The 20,877-nt window shown below is 35.4% G+C and overlaps 2 protein-coding genes across 3 annotated transcripts; both read right to left on the bottom strand.

The window, feature by feature from the left end:
- Positions 1-141: 141 nt before the first annotated feature.
- LOC120635326 (zinc finger protein 107-like) lies at positions 142-5,627 on the bottom strand. Of its 2 annotated transcripts, none has more exons than XM_039906303.1 (4): positions 5,312-5,627; positions 4,429-4,558; positions 3,024-3,173; positions 142-1,675 (listed from the first exon to the last, which is right to left on the bottom strand). In XM_039906303.1, the coding sequence occupies exons 1-4, from the start codon at positions 5,474-5,476 to the stop codon at positions 669-671; spliced, it is 1,452 nt and encodes a 483-aa protein (XP_039762237.1). In that variant the 5' UTR covers positions 5,477-5,627; the 3' UTR covers positions 142-668. The 2 variants fall into 2 exon arrangements, with proteins under 2 accessions (XP_039762237.1, XP_039762236.1); XM_039906302.1 differs by having other exon boundaries at positions 3,024-3,179.
- Positions 5,628-8,713: 3,086 nt separating this feature from the next.
- On the bottom strand, positions 8,714-18,423 carry LOC120635325 (zinc finger protein 236-like). The gene is made up of 5 exons (XM_039906301.1): positions 18,126-18,423; positions 16,444-16,576; positions 14,134-14,229; positions 12,142-12,321; positions 8,714-9,995 (listed from the first exon to the last, which is right to left on the bottom strand). The coding sequence occupies exons 1-5, from the start codon at positions 18,279-18,281 to the stop codon at positions 9,010-9,012; spliced, it is 1,551 nt and encodes a 516-aa protein (XP_039762235.1). The 5' UTR covers positions 18,282-18,423; the 3' UTR covers positions 8,714-9,009.
- Positions 18,424-20,877: the final 2,454 nt, after the last annotated feature.

The following is a 20,877-nucleotide window of genomic DNA, read 5'->3' on the forward strand; positions in this document are numbered from 1 at the left end:
AATCTTAAATGGTCTGAACTTAAATAATTTGTAATTAATCAATTTTCGAACGTCAAAAATAATGTTGACGCAGAGCAGAGTTTTACCGCTTACTCAGGAAATGATGTTTTTAACCGTACACATTCTAAATAAACAAAAGTATACTAATATAATAAGTTTTTATTTACATATAAATTACTTGCACGTTATTACATTACTTAAAAACGAAATAAATAAATTAAGCAATAATTTCAATCACTCTTTTCTTCTGCTTTCCTAAGTAATCTTTGTCCAGTATTCAGAGTACCTGTATTATAAGTTCTAAGCTGTGGTGTTTAGGTTGAATTTTGATCGCACCATAATAGTCTAGGTACTAACCTATATATAGCATTGCTGTTAAAGTAGCTAGTTATCTCATAAACTGTGTTTCCGAAGTAAATCTGTACAAGTACGAGGCGGTGAAATCCCAGTGGGTAGCACTTCGACATAACTTTCGCCGGTCCAGATTCGAATTTCCTAAGTTATGTGCGTTTTATGTAATTAAAATATCACGACAACAAATTGAGCGGTGAGGGAACCTGCATGCCTGAGGGTTCTCCATAATGTTCTCAAATGTGTGTAGAGTCCACCAATCCGCAAGGGGCCAGCGTGGTGGACTACAGCTATAACTATTCTTTGCTATGATCCAATCAACATGATCTTCGAACCAACTTTCGTTTGTGCGATTTCTTATGGCACTGCAGAGATTTCAGACCCGGGTAGCTCTTACCGCATTCATCGCATTTGAAATTCCTCTCGCCTCTATGTATCGCCATATGTTCCTTCAAAGCAGATGGCACGTAGAACATCTGAGCGCATAGCTCGCACTGATGGTTGAAAACTTTCAAATGGCTGCGTCTGTGGTGCTCCATCATAGTTTTCCGTCGATTGTAAACCTTATCGCACAACTTGCAAGGAAACGTTCTCTTGTCCCCGTGCACCTCGATCAAGTGCCGATTCCGTAATGCGTGTGAAAGGAACGCGGCGTCGCATTTATAGCAATTTATCGTCGGCTTTTTCTCGTGCACTGTCGCAACGTGCAGTCCCCTACTGTATTTGGACTTTAGATTCTTGCCGCATATCTCACATGGGTAAACCGCGTCGACTTTTTTGTGCGTATTTCTTATGTGCGAGCGTAGTAATGAGAGCTCAATAAATTTGGCACCGCACTCGTCACACGTGTGAGTGACAAAATGCTCCAACATATGCTTATTTAGGGAATCGAACAAAGAGAACGCCTCGTCGCATTCAGTACAATTCATATTGCCAGCTGTGAGTCTGAATTTTAAAAATTCATTTGTCACCGGATACAAAATTTTCTTGTGTTCGGACGTTATATGTTTTTTGAATGTGTCGACATCGTCGATTTTCTCTTCGCACAGTCTGCAATCGATTCTTGTGATGTCTACTTTGGGTTTTTTTTTATGTTCCATCATTTGCTTGAATAATTTTGGCTCGTGCTTTAACGTATGCTCTCTCAGTTCAACGGGGCTGGTGAATTGGTCCATGCAATAGAAGCAGTAGTAGAAGCTTATTTTATTGTAAAACGGACAGACGTAGGAGTATGTGACTATTTTAACTGTGTTGATCAATGCCATGCGGTTTTGCTCGAGGGTCGCTTTTGGAGTTTTCAGTTGAGTTCGGTCTGCCGGTGGTTCTGAAAGAATAATTAATTTTTAAATACTGTCAGCTGTTGTCAGTCGTATCTTATTGCTATTAAACATATTATGCCTGTGTATATATATATACTAGCTGTTGCCCGCGACTTCGTCTGCGTTTGATTTTGTTTTTTGATGTGGCATTTAATGTAGTTGTAAAAATTAAAGCATTCAGTATCGCTAAGCCTTAAATGAGGGGCTTGCTGCTGTCCGCTGAGGAGTTCTGTCCACTATCACCCACCACATTCAGATCTACACAAAGTTTGGGCAAAATTAAACACATATTATAACCTCTATACTTAGTACAAAAATAATAATTTAAATCGGTTATAATTTGTCGGGGTTATGGTGTAAAATCGTCAAACACTTTCATCCCCTCTCCCAAAGGAACCGAGCTTAATGTCGGGATAAAAAGTATCCTATATTACTTCTAACACTTCCAAGAATATGTGTACAAAGTTTCATGAGGATCGGTTAAGTAGTTTTTGCGTGAAAGCGTAAAAAAAAACAAACTCACATAGACATTTATAATATTAGTAAGAAGTAGGATACTAGCTGTACCCTGCCACTCTTCGCTGTGGCACATTGTGATCGAATGGTTGAGAAAATAGATAAAAAAAACCCTCGATGCGCATTATATATCATGCTACAATTTCAGCTTGATCGGTGCAGAACTTTTTGAGCTTTTGAAGCGTACACAAACCAACATAACATTTATATATATATAGATACGCGGCATATATCTATATATATATATATATATATATATATATATATATATATAGATATATGCCGCGTGGGGAGTTTACGTCCATGAGTAACATAACGAGTGTATGTCTCTTAATGCATCTAAATAAAAAAAGTGTGTGTAATTATGTACATGCGTTAGGAGTTATACTTCTTTGGCGTAACAAAATTTAATCTAATCCTTTTTCTATGTTTTTAAAAAAACTACACTATTACTAGAAATAAGGTATTTAATATAACGCATATTTTATTGTAACGCATTACCTAGTTGTAAATAAACTATATTAAAAAATGTTTTGAATTTTCTTAAAAAATGCGAAGAAACTTTTTCCCAAACCTAAATTTTTTTGTAAATATTATCGTTAGCTTGTTATTATTATTTTTTTTTTTTTTAATCCTATTATTATGAATGAATGAATGAATACACTTTTATTGTACACCAAAGAAAAAAGTAGTTACAGAGATATAAATACAGAGCAAGAGAGTACAATTTGGTGGCCTTATCGCTACATAGCGATTTCTTCCAGGCAACCAATGGCGTAAAAGCAAAAAACATAGAAAAGAGGTAGGTGATGCAATAAATAGTATTTAAAATTATACTTTTCTGCAGCCGTTGAATTTTGCTGGCTATACTTGGTTGCTTCTTATCCGATATGTGAATATTTCTGGTTCTTTTCAATGACTTAAAATTTGTACTAATCACAGCTGTAGCTTTGGTTACGAGGGGCTTTTCTGTATCGGTTTCTGAATCTGAAACTAAAAAGATATTATAAATAAATAAATATACTGCGACGATACACACATCGCCATCTAGCCCCAAAGTAAGCGTAGCTTGTGTTATGGGTACTAAGATGACTGATATTTTTATGAATACGTAAATACTTATAATATACATATAAACAGACACTGAAAAACATTTATGTTCATCACGCAAACATATTCCAGTTGTGGGAATCGAACCCACGGCCTTGGACACAGACAGCATGGTCCAATCGGCCGTCTTTGTTTCTTTTCAATGGGAAAAAACATTTAATTACAGTTAACTGGTTGACACGTAAGGATGCAAATCACTCACAGGTACAATATAATAAATAATAACTACTAGAAATATGCAATATTTTTCAATATATAACAAGATTCTACATACTAATTACATGTATATCTAAAATGGCAGGATTTTACGTTTACTAATTTTATTTCCCTTTTTTTTTTTTAAGAAACTAGCGTATCCAGCCCGCTTCGCCGGACTACATTTTTGCTTTATTTTATTTAAACAATAAACTTACATCATTAAATTTTTAATTTAATTTATTTCTCTCCGCATTCATTCTGTTCTCGAGCGGGTGAAGATCTTTATCTTGTACACCCAACAATGGAATATCATCATAGTAAATAAAAGCTGTAGTTGACAGTTTGACAGATAGATAGAAAAAAAGAGATAGCCCCGTGGTTAGGACTTCGCCTTTACTTTCGGGGAGGGGAGAGTTTGAATCCTACTTGTAACTTTTATAAGTTATAATTATAATAAGAATATTTTGATTATTCACTCACTTCAACAGTGATGAAAAACATCAAAAACATCATTAGGAAACAAGAGTTCTCCGTAATTTTCTCAATGGTGTGTAAACTCCTCCAATCCACACTGGGCCAGAGTGGACTACTGCCTGAACCGTTCTCACTGTTGGAGGTGACCTGTGTTGTATAGTGGGCCTACAATGGGTTGATTTGATGATGACGACGCTTAGTACTAATTAAAGTAGAATTGGGCACATGCAGTATAAGGGTGACCTACTCAGCTCTGTGTTGCTGTTTAAAGGAAATACTTGCACGCTGGTTTCCAGTACGGACCCTTATTGTGATTGAAAGGTTACTAAGTAGGGTAATGTGATATAAACACTGAAAAAAACTATACTTATATAAGCAAGAGTCATTGTAAGGATTCATAAATAATTGAAACCTACAGCACACTTTATCAGATTTGCTGCTACCACCAGTCGATCCTTACCGTGGCGTGCCTCCAAAAACATCTGCTCAGACTGCAGAACCTGTTTCCTAAAGGCACTGGCTTCTCTTAGACGACTCACGCATGTAGCGCATATACAGCAGTCAGTATTGTCACCATCTAGATGTGATAGCTGTAATACAGAGTCAATGTAACAGGTCGAACTAAATATATTTATTTCTCAGACTCTTGTTTTTAGAGACTCAGAAGGCACAACAAAGAAGTTGGCAAGAAACTCAACAGTTGCTCTTTTTTTAGTTTTTATTAATAAAGTGCAATTGTGAGATAAATGATAAATGTGAGTTTTAAAAATTTGATATTAATTACTAAGAAATTTCCAAAATGGTGTAGATTCACCCATTTTCTTTGTACACTTTATCCAGGGACACACTGTATATACCTATATGATTTAAAAATATATTTGTTTAATCACCAACAAACAATACTTTTTCATATGTTTTATATTACTTTACGATACTAGTATATTAATATTTGTCATATTAATTTGACTGCCATATTATCAAATGTTACACTTATACTAGTAACGTCAAATGTACTGCCGAGCTTCACAACGCCTCGCCGGATTTGCCTCATTTGAAGTGGTACAATGTAATGGCTCAGTACATGAGGCTACTCTTACAAACTCTTTTTCAAATCGTCCTACCTTATAACCCAACACTATTACAGAATGCTTTACCGGTACAGCATTTTTCAGTCATTCAGTACATGTTACGGCAGTATCGAAGTTCTTAGTTCGTAATAAGGCTAGCCGATACTGCTTAGTATAAGGTAAATATCTCCCATAACCAAAACAGTATAGCCCGCTACAATCATTAACTGCATGATCTCTTAGCTAACTTTTTAAATATTTAAAAGTATAACTTACGAGGAGACCAAAAACGTCTATTAACATGACAGAGTACACCTCCTTGGAGTCCATGAATTCGTACTCCGAGGTGAGGAGGCGACATTTCTTTATGGAATGGCAGCATCTGCACAAAGCGGGGTCTACTATGGGCCCCCTGTTTTTCTTTGAATTAATACTGGCCATTTTTATTTAACCAAATTGTTGTTATTAACTACTTCCACATATTATAACATTCACATTTACATACTGAACACACAAATAAAACTCTTCTTCGCCTTTAAATTTTAGTTTTATCAAATGTCAAAATGATATCTATATATTTGTGACATCCAGCCTCAGCATGAAACAGAGAGCAGAGAGCACAAAAAAACCAGTTCGACATCAAGCTTTTAATTTTACTACACAGATTATATACAAAAATTACAAATTTTCTAAAGTGATCCGCCCTAGATAAAGATCACAGAAAATAATTTACTACCACGACTTTGTATCATCATTTATACCATCCACTTAACCACGTATTTTAATCCTATTTGTATCTCCATTGTATTAATGTCAGCGCCATCTGTTATTGAATAGAATGTATTATATATTGAAAAACTGCCCTGAAATACGTATGTAGATTAAAATCCGAAATTTAAGAGTATTTTGTGAATCATAAGATAAACTACTCATTAAATCTTAAATGGTCTGAACTTAAATAATTTGTAATTAATCAATTTTCGAACTTCAAAAATAATGTTGACGCAGAGCAGAGTTTTACCGCTTATTACTCAGGAAATTATGTTTTTAACCGTACACATTCTAAATAAACAAAAGTATACTAATATAATAAGTTTTTATTTACATATAAATTACTTGCACGTTATTACATTACTTAAAAACGAAATAAATAAATTAAGCAATAATCTCAATCACTCTTTTCTATGTAACTCAGAACTTCTCCGGGGAAGACCTATAAACAATAAACATGCTTATTTCTGCCGTTAACCAGCATTGTTGCATTGCTGTGTTCCTGTCTGAAGGGCATGGTTGTTGGCCTACTCTAACAACTACGCGTTAAGTTAATACCTAGACTATGATAGTGCGATGGAAACTTAACCTTAACACAATGACGTACAGCTCATAATAACTTAACAATCTGCATAACGGGCAAAGGTTGCTCAACAGAACAGACTTTAGTAATTTTACCTCGTTTATGATAGTGTGAGTTAAATTCAACCTAAAACCCATGTCTTCTGGCAAATACTACACTAATAATCTGGATAGCGGACAAACGCGTACAGATATTACGTCAATACTGATATTAACAATTATTTTGCAATTATTGTTAAAGTAGCAATAGTTTCATATTTTTACACAAATGTTTCGCTTCAATGATGTATCGTTGACAAAAATTGTTATAAAGGAGTAATTGCGGTTGAGATTGTAGCTTAATTTATTTATTTAGTTTTAAAGAAATGTTACAAATGTACAATTAGTTCATATGTAAATAAACAAAACTGAATCGTTTAATGTATTATCTGATTATTACACCTTCATTTAGATACACACACTAAATAAACAAAAGTATACTAATATAATAAGTTTTTATTTACATATAAATTACTTGCACGTAAGTTATTTATTTACGCGCGTTATTTAGCGCAACAACTGGACACTTTTTTACTTTTCTCCCATATAAGATGACTCTCCTTACCTCTACCCTCCATACTCCATACTATGGAGGGTAGAGGTAAGGAGACTCATCTGTGTATATGAAAAAGTGTCGTCAAAATGTATTAAATTAGGATGGCGCCACATTTGCATCAGGGTAACTCTTAAAAGAAGCGCCAAATATAATTATTGTTAGAGTAGGCTTGAAAAATAAACAAGGAAGTAAGGTTATATTTACCACAATATTTTGTACAACGTAAGTTGTTGAAATTCTCAATAATTAACTACTTTAGTCGATAATGACATTAAATTTTTAACTCGGCATACTTCAATTCATCTACGATTGCTACATTCATACCATACCCTGTGCACCCACCAGCGCCATTGTGGAGGATTTTTGAACTGTTATTTAGCGCATACACTGGACACTTTTTCAACTTTTCTCCCATATAAGATGACTCTCCTTACGTCTACCCTCCATAATTAATTTATTAAACCTATATCTACCTCTACCCTCCATACCTATATCAAAACTGTTTTACTATATAATAAAAGTATAAGTATAATATTATACTGAAATACTTATTATTTTATACCAGGTTTTGCCTTAAGCGATACGTACGTACGTATCGGTTACGGCAAAATTTAATTTAGCATCCACCATTAATTTACGTACCGAAGTACTTTTAATTCAAGAACTAAAGCTAAAAAAACCCATTTAATAATTTTTCTCGCTTATTACTCACCTTAAGCTTTTTGTATCATAATCATAATGATTTACACACACGTTGTAAATAAACAACTCCAAGGCTAAATGAAGGTGTAATAATCAGATAATACATTAAACGATTCAGTTTTGTTTATTTACATATGAACTAATTGTACATTTGTAACATTTCTTTAAAACTAAATAAATAAATTAATCTACAATCTCAACCACAATTACTCATTTATAACAATTTTTGTCAACGATACATCATTGAAGCGAAACATTTGTGTAAAAATATGAAACTATTGCTACTTTAACAATAATTGCAAAATAATTGTTAATATCAATATTGACGTAATATCTGTACGCGTTTGTCCGCTATCCAGATTATTAGTGTAGTATTTGCCAGAAGACATGGGTTTTAGCTTGAATTTAACTCACACTATCATAAACGAGGTAAAATTACTAAAGTCTGTTCTGTTGAGCAACCTTTGCCCGTTATGCAGATTGTTAAGTTATTATGAGCTGTACGACATCGTGTTAAGGTTAAGTTTCCATCGCACTATCATAGTCTAGGTATTAACTTAACGCGTAGTTGTTAGAGTAGGTAGTTACCTCACAAACGATGTTCACAAGATTAATCTTTTTTTTAATTATTATAGTAATAATTGCATATGGCCTACCTGATGTTAAGTGGAAAACTATCGCCTCTAAACGCTGAACTTCAAAGAGCATGCAAGGAGCATGTCTGTAACATGACACTGGAGCGTGTCCATCAAATTCAAATTCAAATTCATTTATTTCAAGTAGGCCTACTTTATAAGCACTTTTGAAACGTTAAGTATGTATATTTGTAGTGACTCTACCACCGGTTCGGAAAGCAGATTCTACCGAGAAGAGCCGGCAAGAAACTCAGTAGTTGCTCTTTTCCGACATCAACATTTACAATCATTTTGCTATCTTGCGGGAGATGAGAGCGAGGCTGGCTGCTTCCATTCTACCTTGTCATTGAGGAATTCATCAAATGTATAGTAACCTCGCTGTACTAGATGCGTTTTTACACATTTTTTAAATGTATGCATTGGTAGGTCAAGAATTTCCTTAGGAATCATGTTGTTGCCACATCAATTTGAGTCATACTTGTTAAGCCGTATGTGCCTTATTACTCCGGCAACCATGCCCTTCAGACAGGAACACAGCAATCCAACAATGCCGCTTAACGGCAGAAATAAGCATGTTTATTGTTGATAGGTCTTCCCCGGAGAAGTTCTGTCACAAAAAAACTCTAGTACTACAAAAAATCGACTCTGTTAAGTACAATTAAGTACCCTTTGCGATGATACAAAAATTACTATCGTTTGTGCGACCTCATATGACACTGTAGAGATTTCAGACCCGGGTAGCTCTTATCACACTGTTCGCATTTAAAATTCCTCTCGCCTCTGTGAATCGCCATATGTTCCTGCAAACTTGAAGGCAAGTAGAACGTCTGGGCGCATAGCTCGCACTGATGGTTGAAAACTTTCAAATGGCTGCGTCTGTGGTGCTCCATCAGAGTTTTCCGTCGATTGTACACCTTATCGCACAACTTGCAAGGAAACGTTCTCTTGTCCCCGTGCACCTCGATCAAGTGCCGATTCCGTAATGCATATGAAAGGAACGCGGCGTCGCATTTATAGCAATTTATCGTCGGCTTTTTCTCGTGCACTGTCGCAACGTGCAGTCCCATACTGTATTTGGACTTTAGATTCTTGCCGCATATCTCACATGGGTAGTTCGCATCGACTTTATTGTGCGTCTTTTTTATGTGCGAGCGCAACAGCGATAGTTCTATGAACCTAGCGCCGCACTCGTCGCACGTGTGGGTACCAAAATGTTCTATCATATGCTTCTTTAGGGAATCGAAGAACGCGAACACGGCGTCGCATTCGGTGCACGTCAAATTGTTTGCGGTCAGTTTGAATTTTAAAAACTCATTTGTCACCGGATACAAAATCTTCTGGTGTTTGGAGGTTATATGTTTTTTGAATGTGTCGACATCGTCGATTTTCTCTTGGCACAGTCTGCAATCGATTCTCGTGATGTCCACAATTGGTATTTTGTTATGTTCTATCGTGTTCTCGAATAGTTTTGAGTCGTGAGATAACGTATGCTCTCTCAGTTCAACGGGGCTGGTGAATTGGTCCTTGCAATAGAAGCAGTAGTAGAAGCTTATTCGATTGAAGAAAGGACAGACGTAGGAATATGTCACTATTATAACTGTGTTGATTAAAGCCATGCGATTTTGGTCGATGGGTACGCTTAGCTTTTCCGGTTGAGTTTTCTCAGCCGGTGTTTCTGAAAGAATAAATTGTTGTTAGACACTGTAATGCTAAATTCAAATTCAAGAATTCAAAATTCATTTGTTTCAAGTAGGCCTAATATAAGCACTTTTGATATGTCAAGTCTGTCTGTTTGTAGTGAGTGACTCTACCACCGCTATTTAGTATATGATCCGCATGGGAAGTTTACGTCTATGATATTGGAAAAGAGATACTGCTTAGTTTCTTGCCGGCTTCTTCTCGGTAGAATCTGCTTTCCGAACGGGTTCTAGAGTACACACAGACAGACTTGACGTTTCAAAAGTGCTTATATTAGGCCTACTCGAAATAAGCGAATTTTTATTATGAATTTTTGAATTTTTTATGAGTAAGGTACCGAGTGTAACTATACAACGTGTAACAGAATAACAAAATAATATTTTAGGATGCATAAGTATTTTTCATAAGGAATCACCCTGTTAAAATATTACGAATTCAAAACATTCTAAGTGTTCACTTATGGCAACCCTATCTAAAGTAAAAGACCGACACGTGCATAGTACGTATACTATGCGACGCGTACCTACTAAAGTTACAGGAGATACATGATTTTAATTTTGCATGATATGTTAGGGCTGTATTTTATTTCTTACATTAAAACTATGGCAATGGTTTACTCAAAAACTATTAGCAGTTCAGTTTCACAGATAAGTCTCAGAGGCAGTAAATAATGTATCTCTAGAGCCTCTGAAGTATTATTTCAGTTTTAATTTACATGTTGTAACTTGTATGCATAAACGCCCCACCCAAACTTTTATTTTTTGACGTGACAACGTCTTATAATTCGATGGAGCCGGCTGCACGCACGAAAAAACATGACGTATGCGGCGTTACCCCGCTCTGAGGCGTTCTATTCAAGGCTTGAAGTGCAAGCGAGAGCGCGAAACGAGCGACAAAGAGGCACAGTCGGCCTCCGCGTTCGACCTCTGTCTCTCTCCTACTTGAGTGAGCAATGCGTCCGCGTGGACAGCTTCTATACAATAATACATTTACATGTTTTCTGCGAGGATGACGTGCCGTGAAAAGTGAATGTGGTGTCAATTGTTTATAGCAACGATAATATCTATCAAACAAATAAAATTAAAATTTTCTTTTGAAAAATGCAACCATTCCATCAGTATTTTCTTACGACGTTGTCACGTTCAAATATCGTCAGTAAGCCGACTTTACAGACAACCAATTTTTTTTTTCTACCCAAGAAGTTTTTTCTACTAAAGAAAAGCCATTCCCTTGGAGGTAAAATTTTGATTAAAATTCTATGACTAATAATGACGAAACAACACTTCTTTTAGTTTTTAAATTGTTTTCTTATAGCATATCATGCTTTTTCTCTCTCCCTTTATTTACACTATTATTTCAGTCTGAAATCTTTTTATTACTGTAGAAACTATAGAGAATGTAGAAAAAACGTTACTTCTAGACAATTTGGCTTTCTAATGAAGTATATTTTTTTAAGTCTTATTATTGCACGCCTCATAAGCGAAGCGTTGAGGTTGTGCTCTACTCTCGACATTTAAAAAAAAGCAGTTTTCTCGAAACTGAAATTGATTTTTTGTTATTTATATTACACTTACAGGTTAATTTGAGTACACTAATATCAAGTCAAATAATTTGTCAGGCACATAAAATACATTTCAATAACAATTTTTTTGTTTAACATAGTAAATAATAACATTAAACATAATCTTTTCTGGACGTCCGTGTATGGACGGGTGTATGTGGCATCAAAATTGGTCGAAAAAATTATCGTATCGGAATAATTTTTTTTTAATTATCTAAAGTAACACACGACATAATTTCTTAGTTAATATGAGCGTTCAATTCACTGTCGTTAAATTTCCATGTAATTATTCTAGCTAATATTAATTGTAACTTTCAATGTGCAATCATTATGACATTCCCGTGTCTTGTTTACAAAAAATTAATAATAATTAATATGAAAAAAAAAAATTGTAATGAGCATTGAAAGTTTCAGTTAAAAAAATTCAATTTTATTGTGAATAAAATGAGATTATGAGGCGTGCACTTTTGGATTTTCGAAATTTTTAAAATAATAAATATAGATATTTCGTATTTGGAAGTTAACAATTAAAAGTTATTTTATTATTGTCATTCATTCTTACCGGGTTTTAATAATTTCTCCATTTTATTATGCAACCGTTGTATCTTGCCAGCTGTACATAATTGCTTTCCGTCCACTTTGTGACCATTTCTGGTTCTTTTCAATGACTTCACCTTAGAATTATTTACTGCTATAGGTTCCTTTATATGGGGCTTTTTTGTATCGGTTTCTGAATCTGAAACTGAAGAGAGATAACGGTAAAATATTGTAAAAAAATCGTAGAAAAAAAATGTAATAATAATAAAATAAACAAGAACCCAAATACATCTGTTTTTATTTTGAATTTGTTTAAAAATGTTTCCTGCGAGTTGGCTTGATAACACATATGGATGAAACCACGTATAGGAACGTTAAATCTTTGACGACAAGTCTTTGTCGGTAGTGTAGCCACCCACTATCAGGGCTATCACAGGCAGGAGATAAAAATTATATCCCCTGACAATTAACGGGTCCACCTGCTAAAGAATGGGAACACGGAATTGGAGGAGTTTACCCCAGTTTAATATTACACATATTATATTATTTGGATATTATTTACACTTGTGTGCCCGTTCACTGAGAGTTAATAAAGCTGTGGGAGAAGATAATAAATAAATAAAATAAATAAATAAATATACTACGACAATACACACATCGCCATCTAGCCCCAAAGTAAGCGGAGCTTGTGTTATGGGTACTAAGATGCCTGATAATTTTTTTTATGAATAATATACATAAATACTTAGAAAATACATATAAACACCCAGACACTGAAATACATTCATGCTCATCACACAAACACTTTTCAGTAGTGGGAATCGAACCCAAGGCCTTGGGCTCAGAAAGCAGGGTCGCTGCAAACTGCGCCAATCGGCCGTCAGATAAATTTTTATACTTTCCCCGTGGAGATAATTGTCTCATGCCCATGCTAGCTGTGCAGACGAGAGAAAATTCAGATATTATTAAAATTAAGCTTAATACTACGCGAACAGCAGGAGAATCAGTATGGTGTAATTTATCATCACATCAACCGAAAGACGTCCACTGCTGGACATAGGTCTTTTGTAGGGAGTTCCAAGTTCCACGGTTCTGAGCCGCTTGGATCCAGCGGCTACCTGCGACGCGCTTAATGTCGTCTGTCCACCTCGTTGGGGGCCGACCAACGCTGCGCTTACCAGTTCGGGGCTGCCATTCCAGCACCTTGGGACCCCAACGTCCATCCTTTCTCCGAACTATGTGCCCAGCCCATTGCCACTTTAACTTCGCGACTCGTTGAGCTATATCGGTAACTCTGGTTCTTCTACGAATCTCCACATTTTTGATTCGATCGCGTAGAGATACTCCGAGCATAGCTCTCTCCATCGCTGAGTGACTCTGAGCCTTAATCTGGTGTAATTCATAATTTCTTCAATCCAAATTGTTAACAATTATTCATTGTTATGTCTACACCTACTGAAGATACTCTGGTTTCAGAGCGAAACGTGCGTCAGGATACACTGCCGAGGATCTGTTTGGTGTGGAGTATAAGGATTGAAGAAATTATAAATTACACCACACAGATTCTCCTGTTGTTCGCGGAGTATAGCAAATTAAGCTTAATTTTCATAATATATTATGGATTTCCGCAAAGTAACGCCTGCTTCTATCCAATAGAAAATTCAGAATTTGTAAGGAATTTTACCTGGGACTTCCCACTTATAAAACCATAGCCATATATTTATATATTTACTAGCTGTTGCCCTAATTTGTCGTAGTTATGGTATAAAACACTTTCATCTCCTCACCCAAGGGAACCGAGCTTAGTTTCGGGATAAAAAGTATGCTATATTACTTCTAACACTTCCAAGAATATGTGTACAAAGTTTCATGAGGATCGGTTTAGTAGTTTTTGCGTGAAAGCGTAACAAACAAACTTACATTGACATTTATAATATTAGTAGGGATATATTTTACTACTAGGCACGGCAAGGAGGCATAATTTAAATAAAACAATGTAAACTATTGTCCAACTTACTATCATGGTGGTCGGCCGAGTGGTCACTATTGTCACGGGTATCTAAGTCGCAGGTTGGTTCTATCTTGATTTCCAGCATAACATTCTTGTCGTTCTCTGGAAGCAACAGAATTTTGTAATGTAACATGGCACGTTACTAATTTTATATAAAATCTATATATTTAAAAGAGAAAGTGTGTGGGTATGTTCCGAATAGGCTCCGAAACGGCTGGACCGATTTCTATGGAACTTTCAGGGAATCTCCGGATTGACCTGGCGAGTAATCTTGTAAAGTTTGGTGACGATCGGAGCACTCCTATTTTTGAACTGTCAAACTGTCAAATACAGCTTTTATTTACTATGATGATATTCTATTGTTGGGTGTACATGGGTGTAGATAATGATGTTCACCCGCTCGAGAAGCGAATAGAAGAGAATTAATACGGAGAGAAATAAATGATTTAATATATTATGAGACTTAAATTAAAAATTTAATGATGTAAGTTTATTGTTTAAATAAAATAAAGCAAAATATGGCCCGGCGAAGCGGGCTGGGTACGCTAGTAATATATAAAAATGATTAGCAATTGGTACCCTAGTAGTTTAGACCCCAGCACAGTTTGGACTCCTTCAACTGTTCGGAGTTACGTGCATTAACAAATTAAATATCACTTGTTTGAAAGGAATATCGTGAATCGAGAGGTAGAGAGTAATGGATTACAGCCTTAACCCTTCTCATTATCTAAGGAGAATCGAGACTCTCGTATTTATATATATTCCTAGTTGTGCCCGCGACTTCGTCTGCTATTGATTTTGTTTTTTGGTGTGGCATTCAATTTAGTTGTAGTGCAAAAAAAAATTAAAGTATTTCAGTATCGCTAAGCCTTAAATGAGGGGTTTGCTGCTGTCCGCTGTGGAGTTCTGTCCACTATCACCCACCACATTCAGATCTACACAAAGTTTGGGCAAAATTAAACACATATTATAACTACTATAGTACAAAAATAATTATTTAAATAGTTTATAATTTGTCGGAGTTATGGCTTTAAATCGTCAAACGCTTTCATACTCTCTCCCTAAGGAACCGAGCTTAATGTCGGGATAAAAAGTATCCTATATTACTTCTAACACTTCCAAGAATATGTGTACAAAGTTTCATGAGGATCGGTTAAGTAGTTTTTGCGTGAAAGCGTAACAAACAAACTTACATTGACATTTATAATATTGGCAGGGATGTATATTTTATATTTATATATTACGTATATTTATTTAAATTATATATGTATTTGTATATAAAATAAATATACTATGACAATACACACATCGCCATCTCGTCCCAAAGTAAGCGTAGCTACTAGTAGTACTAGTACTAAGATAACTGATGAGTAATTTTTATGAATAATATACATAAATACTTATAGTATATAGATAAACACTCAGCCACTGGAAAACATTCATATTCATCACACAAATGTTATGCATTTGTGGGAATCGAACCCACAGCCTTGATCTCAGAAAGCAGGGTCACTGCCCACTGCGCCAATTGGTTGCTGTAAGTCCTATCTACAAAGGCTGCCTCTAAGAGATTGCTTGCAGCAATAAGGCCGCCTTTGCATGTCTACATTGTGTAGTGTTTGACGGCCGATTGGTGCAGTGGGCAGCGACCCTGCTTTCTGAGTCCAAAGCCGTGGGTTCGATTCCCACTAGAGGACAATATTTGTGTGATGAACATTAATGTTTTTCAGTGTCTGGGTGTTTATCTATATATTATAAGTATTTATGTATATTATTTATAAAAATATTCATTCAGTTATCTTAGTACCAATAACACAAGCTACGCTTACTTTGGGGCTAGATTGCGATGTGTGTATTGTCGTAGTATATTTATTTATTTATTTCTTTATTATTCACAAAAATTACTCATCAGTTATCTTAGTACCCATAACACAAGCTACGCTTACTTTGGGACTAGATGGCGATGTGTGTATTGTCGTAGTTTATATATATTATGTATACTCCTTACTGTTTCGTTTCCTGTATGTTATATGTGCAATAAAGTGTTTATTTATTTTTTTTGCATCCATGCCTTCACATAGTCATGAGGTCCTGCATAGCAATAACAAACCGTTTGACCCTTATAAGTTATAACTATTACAAATACACAATTTCAGGATTCTAATTAGTATTAGTAGAAATATATATTAGGTATCAGGATAATTAGTCAGTATTAAAGATCGTCAGGTTAATAAATCTATTCTTCTTCTTCTTCTTCTTCTTCTCGAGTAAGCAGTGATGGGTTTATAATAATGGCTCGTTAGTTAGCATCCTTACCCTTGAGACGTGAATCTAAAAACAACTGTTCAGACTGCAGCACTTGCTTCCTGAACTCGCTGGCTTCTCTGAGTCGGCTGACGCATGTTGCACAGATGCAGCAATCCATACTGTCACCGTCTAGATGTGGTAACTGAAAAAGAAACATTTATCAATTAGTTTAATTAAGCTGTATTCATTTGTGTTATACTAAATTGTATATTATTCATAGTGTGTCTGTGTTTTGTCCCTTTTTCTAAATAAGAATACAATCAACTTGATTGTTAGCATGGAGTTACTTAGAAGGACAGAGAGTAACATAGGCTAGTTTTTATCGTAGGAAAACTATAAACAGGATTTTTAAATAACATTAGTCTAATAAAACTCATATAAGGCAAGTAAAATTCGTATATTTTGGTGTAATCAAACCAAAAGGAAAGGATTTTAAGGAGTTCCGAAAACACAGACTTATGCTGCTTAGCTGCAACATCCTTCCGCAACTTGTTTGGTGTCAGTTCATCAATCTCATTGGGGGTCTACCATAACTGCCTTTAACTAGCTTTGCGACTGTTGAGGTGCACCAGAAATTCTGGATCTTCACACATCTCCTCACTCCTTATTACATCATATTGTTGGACGGCAGAATGGTGCAGTTTGCAGCGACCCTGCTTTCTGAGTCCAAGGCTGTGGGTTCGATTCCCACTACTCACAATATATTTATAACAATATAGTATTTGTAAGACAACATATTAGTCTTTATAAACAAAAAGTGGATATAAACAGTCGACTTACAAGAAATGGTCATAAATTGGTGACATCTGCATATCGTCTGCGAAAGGTGCAGAAGTCATTTGTGGGATTGAGTATACGCTTTTATAATATGATTCCTAAGGTAATTTTGGACCTACCAATCCATAAGTTTAAAGAATGTGTTAAAACACATTTATTACAGCGAGGTTATTATACAATTGATGAGTTTCTTAATGACAAGGTTGCTTGGCAGCATCCGGCTCCGCTTTCATCTCTCACAAGATAGAAAAATGAATGTTAAAATATAAAATGTAAATTTTTGATGTTGGAAAAGAGCAACTGCTGAGTTTCTTGCCGGCTTCTTCTCGGTAGAATCTGCCTTCCGAACCGGTGGTAGAGTCACTACACACGGACAGACTTGACGTTTCAAAAGTGCTTGTATTAGGCCTACTTGAAATAAATTAATTTTGAATTTTTTTGACTACTGAAAAATGTTTGTGCGATGAACATGAATGTTTTTCAGTGTCTGGGTGTTTATATGTATATTCTAAGTATTTATGTATATTATTTATAAAAAATATTCATCAGTCATCTTAGTACCCATAACACAAGCTACGCTTAAATTGGGGCTAGATGGTGATGTGTGTTTTGTCGTAGTATATTTATTTAATATTTATATTTATATTGAGATACACGGAGCCTTCTTGTGAAGTTGTCTGAACCGTAAGTAAACTAACACGCTTACTTTTAAAGCTGACTTAGTAACATATGAGAACACTCCAAACCAAAAGATATACAAGAAGAAAGTTGAACATATGGGAAGTATCTTTTCTGGAAAAAGAAAAGTTTCTCGCAAGACAGACATGGCGATGCTATGAGGCTTCCTTGATGACTACGGTATCCTAAGAAAGGTATTCTATACTATACGGTTGAAGGCTCAGCATCTTACTTACAAGAAGACCAAAAATGTCCATAAACATATCAGCATACACCTCCTTGCATCCGTTAAACTCATATTCTGCGGTAAGAAGGCGGCATTTCTTTATTGAGTGGCAGCATCGACATAACGCTGGGTTAATAACCGGGCCTTTGTTTTTATTCACGGACATATTATTTAAAAGGGCGCGTTGTTTATTTATCAATGTATCGTGTTATGAAATCACTTTCACATAATAATATAGTTTTGAACTATATTGATATAGGTCAATGCGAAATTATCGCCTTCAAAATGTTTGTTTGTCAATAGAAAACATAGGTAATTGTAGAAATTTGTCAAATTGGATATTTTGTTTTGACGTTTAGGGTTATTGGTGGATTCTTCAATGACTACTCCGAAGAGCTAAATTTATAAAGCAAAAACATTACTCTTTGTTTAAAAAAGCTTATTTGGGATGTTCCTCTATGGTATTTCATAACAACATCAACGCCATCTGTTCGTGAGTAGACCAAATGTCTTCTATTCGTTCTGTAACTAATACGGCGGCGTTTATGAAAAGAAAACTTAGAAACAATTCCGCTTAAAGATGCGTGGTTCATGATAAAATAATCGAACTGAAAATAAAACAACAACTTATCACAATATACTTTTATTAAAAAATTAATAATTTAAAATAATCTTAGATTATATTATTGAATATCTATTTGTGATGATATTTTATTGTTGTAAAAATTTCAACTTAAAAAATTATGAATAAAATGAAAATAATACTATTATATTTAATTTTTAATACAAAATATATCCACCTTGTTCATCTGTTTGATTCTATGCTATTTTCCTACAATAGTGTAATGCTTTGAGTATTGCTTAAAGTTTGCTTAGTCAAAATTTAAAAACGCGAATTAAAATAAATTGAATTTACTATTGGGAATTAATAAAATAAATAAGTCAATTTAAATGGTCTATTACTTGTCTGAGTCATCTAGACATCTAGCCTTCTTAATAAGGCATCTGCCAATTTAAAATTAATAATAAATAAATGCGAAAGTGTGTTGGTCTGTTTGTTGTTGTTGTCAGCCTGTAGATATACTGCAAACAAAATTATCGAAACTGAGCACAAAAATAGCATACATTTCTTCTGGTCTGGTAAATTCAAAATTCAAAAAATTCAAAATTCATTTATTTCAAGTAGGCCTAATATAAGCACTTTTGAAACTTCAAGTCTGTATGTGTGTAGTGACTCTACCACCGGTTCGGAAGCCAGATTCTACCGAGAAGAAGCTGGCAAGAAACTCAGCAGTTGCTCTTTTCCAACATTAACAATTTACATTTTACATTCCTAGGAATATACAACCCGTGTCAGATATTTAAAGCAGGCCATACGCGTCCAAGTTTTCAGCGGATGGCCTGTATGGAATATACATATAGGAATTATTTATGCTACCAGCATAAATGTATGCTATTTTTGTCCAGCGTCCAGTTCCAGACGAGTTTCAGTATCCAGTAAATTTTACGGTGTACGGCTATCAGTTTTACCGACCTCCCTGGCGCAACGGTAAGCGCTGTGAATTTAAATAATAATAATAATAGTAAATATACTACGACAATACACACATCGCCATCTAGCCCCAAAGTAAGCGTAGCTTGTGTTATGGGTACTAAGATAACTGATGAATATTTTTTATGAATAATATAAATAAATACTTATAATACATAAATAAATACCCAGACACTGAAAAACATTCATGATCGTCACACAAATAATGTCCAGTTGTGGGAATCGAACCCACGGCCTTGGACTCAGAAAGCAGGGTCGCTGCCCACTGCGCCAATCAGCCGTCAAAAAATTTAAATAGGAGGTCCGGGTTCGATAACCGATCCATAATTTCTGAAGTTTTTCTGGTTTCTAGGCGACATCGTGCCGGAACGCTAAATCCTTTAGGGGCACGTCTCTGTCGTTAGGGCGATAAAATCCAGAAATTATAAATTCCTAAAATGCCCCTGCCAGAGATCGAACCTGAAACCTGCAAGTTAAACTCACAACGCATAACGCGGCGCCAACAGGGTGTTCGAAAAAAAAATACTAAAGGTAATATAATTTCATAAGTAATAAATCTTTGTACAGTTGTCCACGATTTTGTATGTAAAGGATTCCGTATTTCCCGTGAGATCAAATTAATTTCTTCACAACACAGACTATGCTCTAAAAAGCAAGGCCAATGCTAAATTTCGTAACACCCAATATCAAACAATTCGCAATCTTCGCCAGACTTGACCAGAAACCAGGACATCTTGACCCGTTTTGACGTGACAACGTCTTATAATTCGATGGAACGAAAAAACATGACGTATGCGGCGTTACCTCGCTCTGAGGCGTTCCATTCAAGGCTTGAAGTGCAAGCGAGAGCGCGGAACGAGCGACAAAGAGGCACAGTCGGCCTCCGCGTTGGACATCTGTCTCTCTCCTACTTGAGTGAGCGATGCGTCCGCGGGGACAGCTTCTATATAATAATACATTTACATGTTTTCGGCAAGGATGACGTGCAGTGAAAAGTGAATGTGGCGTCAATTGTTTATAGCAACGATAATATCTATCAAAGAATAAAATTAAAATTTTCTTTTGAAAAATGCAACCATTCCATCAGTATTTTCTTACGACGTTGTCACGTTCAACTATCGTCAGTAAGCCGACTTTACAGACAACCAATTTTTTTTGGACATGCTAGCCAACCAAAGCGGCATATATCCTTTATAAATGCATATAATTT

This window comes from Pararge aegeria, chromosome 26, assembly GCF_905163445.1.
Source record: "Pararge aegeria chromosome 26, ilParAegt1.1, whole genome shotgun sequence".
Lineage (NCBI taxonomy): Eukaryota > Metazoa > Arthropoda > Insecta > Lepidoptera > Nymphalidae > Pararge > Pararge aegeria.

Bases quoted from the DNA above. Each gene is read 5' to 3' on its own strand.
- LOC120635325 (XM_039906301.1), bottom strand. From the start codon at position 18,281: ATGTCCGTGAATAAAAACAAAGGCCCGGTTATTAACCCAGCGTTATGT. The intron at 14,230-16,443 runs GTAAGGATGCTA...TGTTGCTTCCAG, and splicing joins TTTAGATTCACGTCTCAAGG to AGAACGACAAGAATGTTATG. The intron at 12,322-14,133 runs GTAAGTTGGACA...ATCTCTCTTCAG, and splicing joins CTCGGCCGACCACCATGATA to TTTCAGATTCAGAAACCGAT.
- LOC120635326 (XM_039906302.1), bottom strand. From the start codon at position 5,476: ATGGCCAGTATTAATTCAAAGAAAAACAGGGGGCCCATAGTAGACCCC. The intron at 4,559-5,311 runs GTAAGTTATACT...TCTGTATTACAG, and splicing joins TAGACGTTTTTGGTCTCCTC to CTATCACATCTAGATGGTGA. The intron at 3,180-4,428 runs GTAAGGATCGAC...ATATCTTTTTAG, and splicing joins GTTTTTGGAGGCACGCCACG to TTTCAGATTCAGAAACCGAT.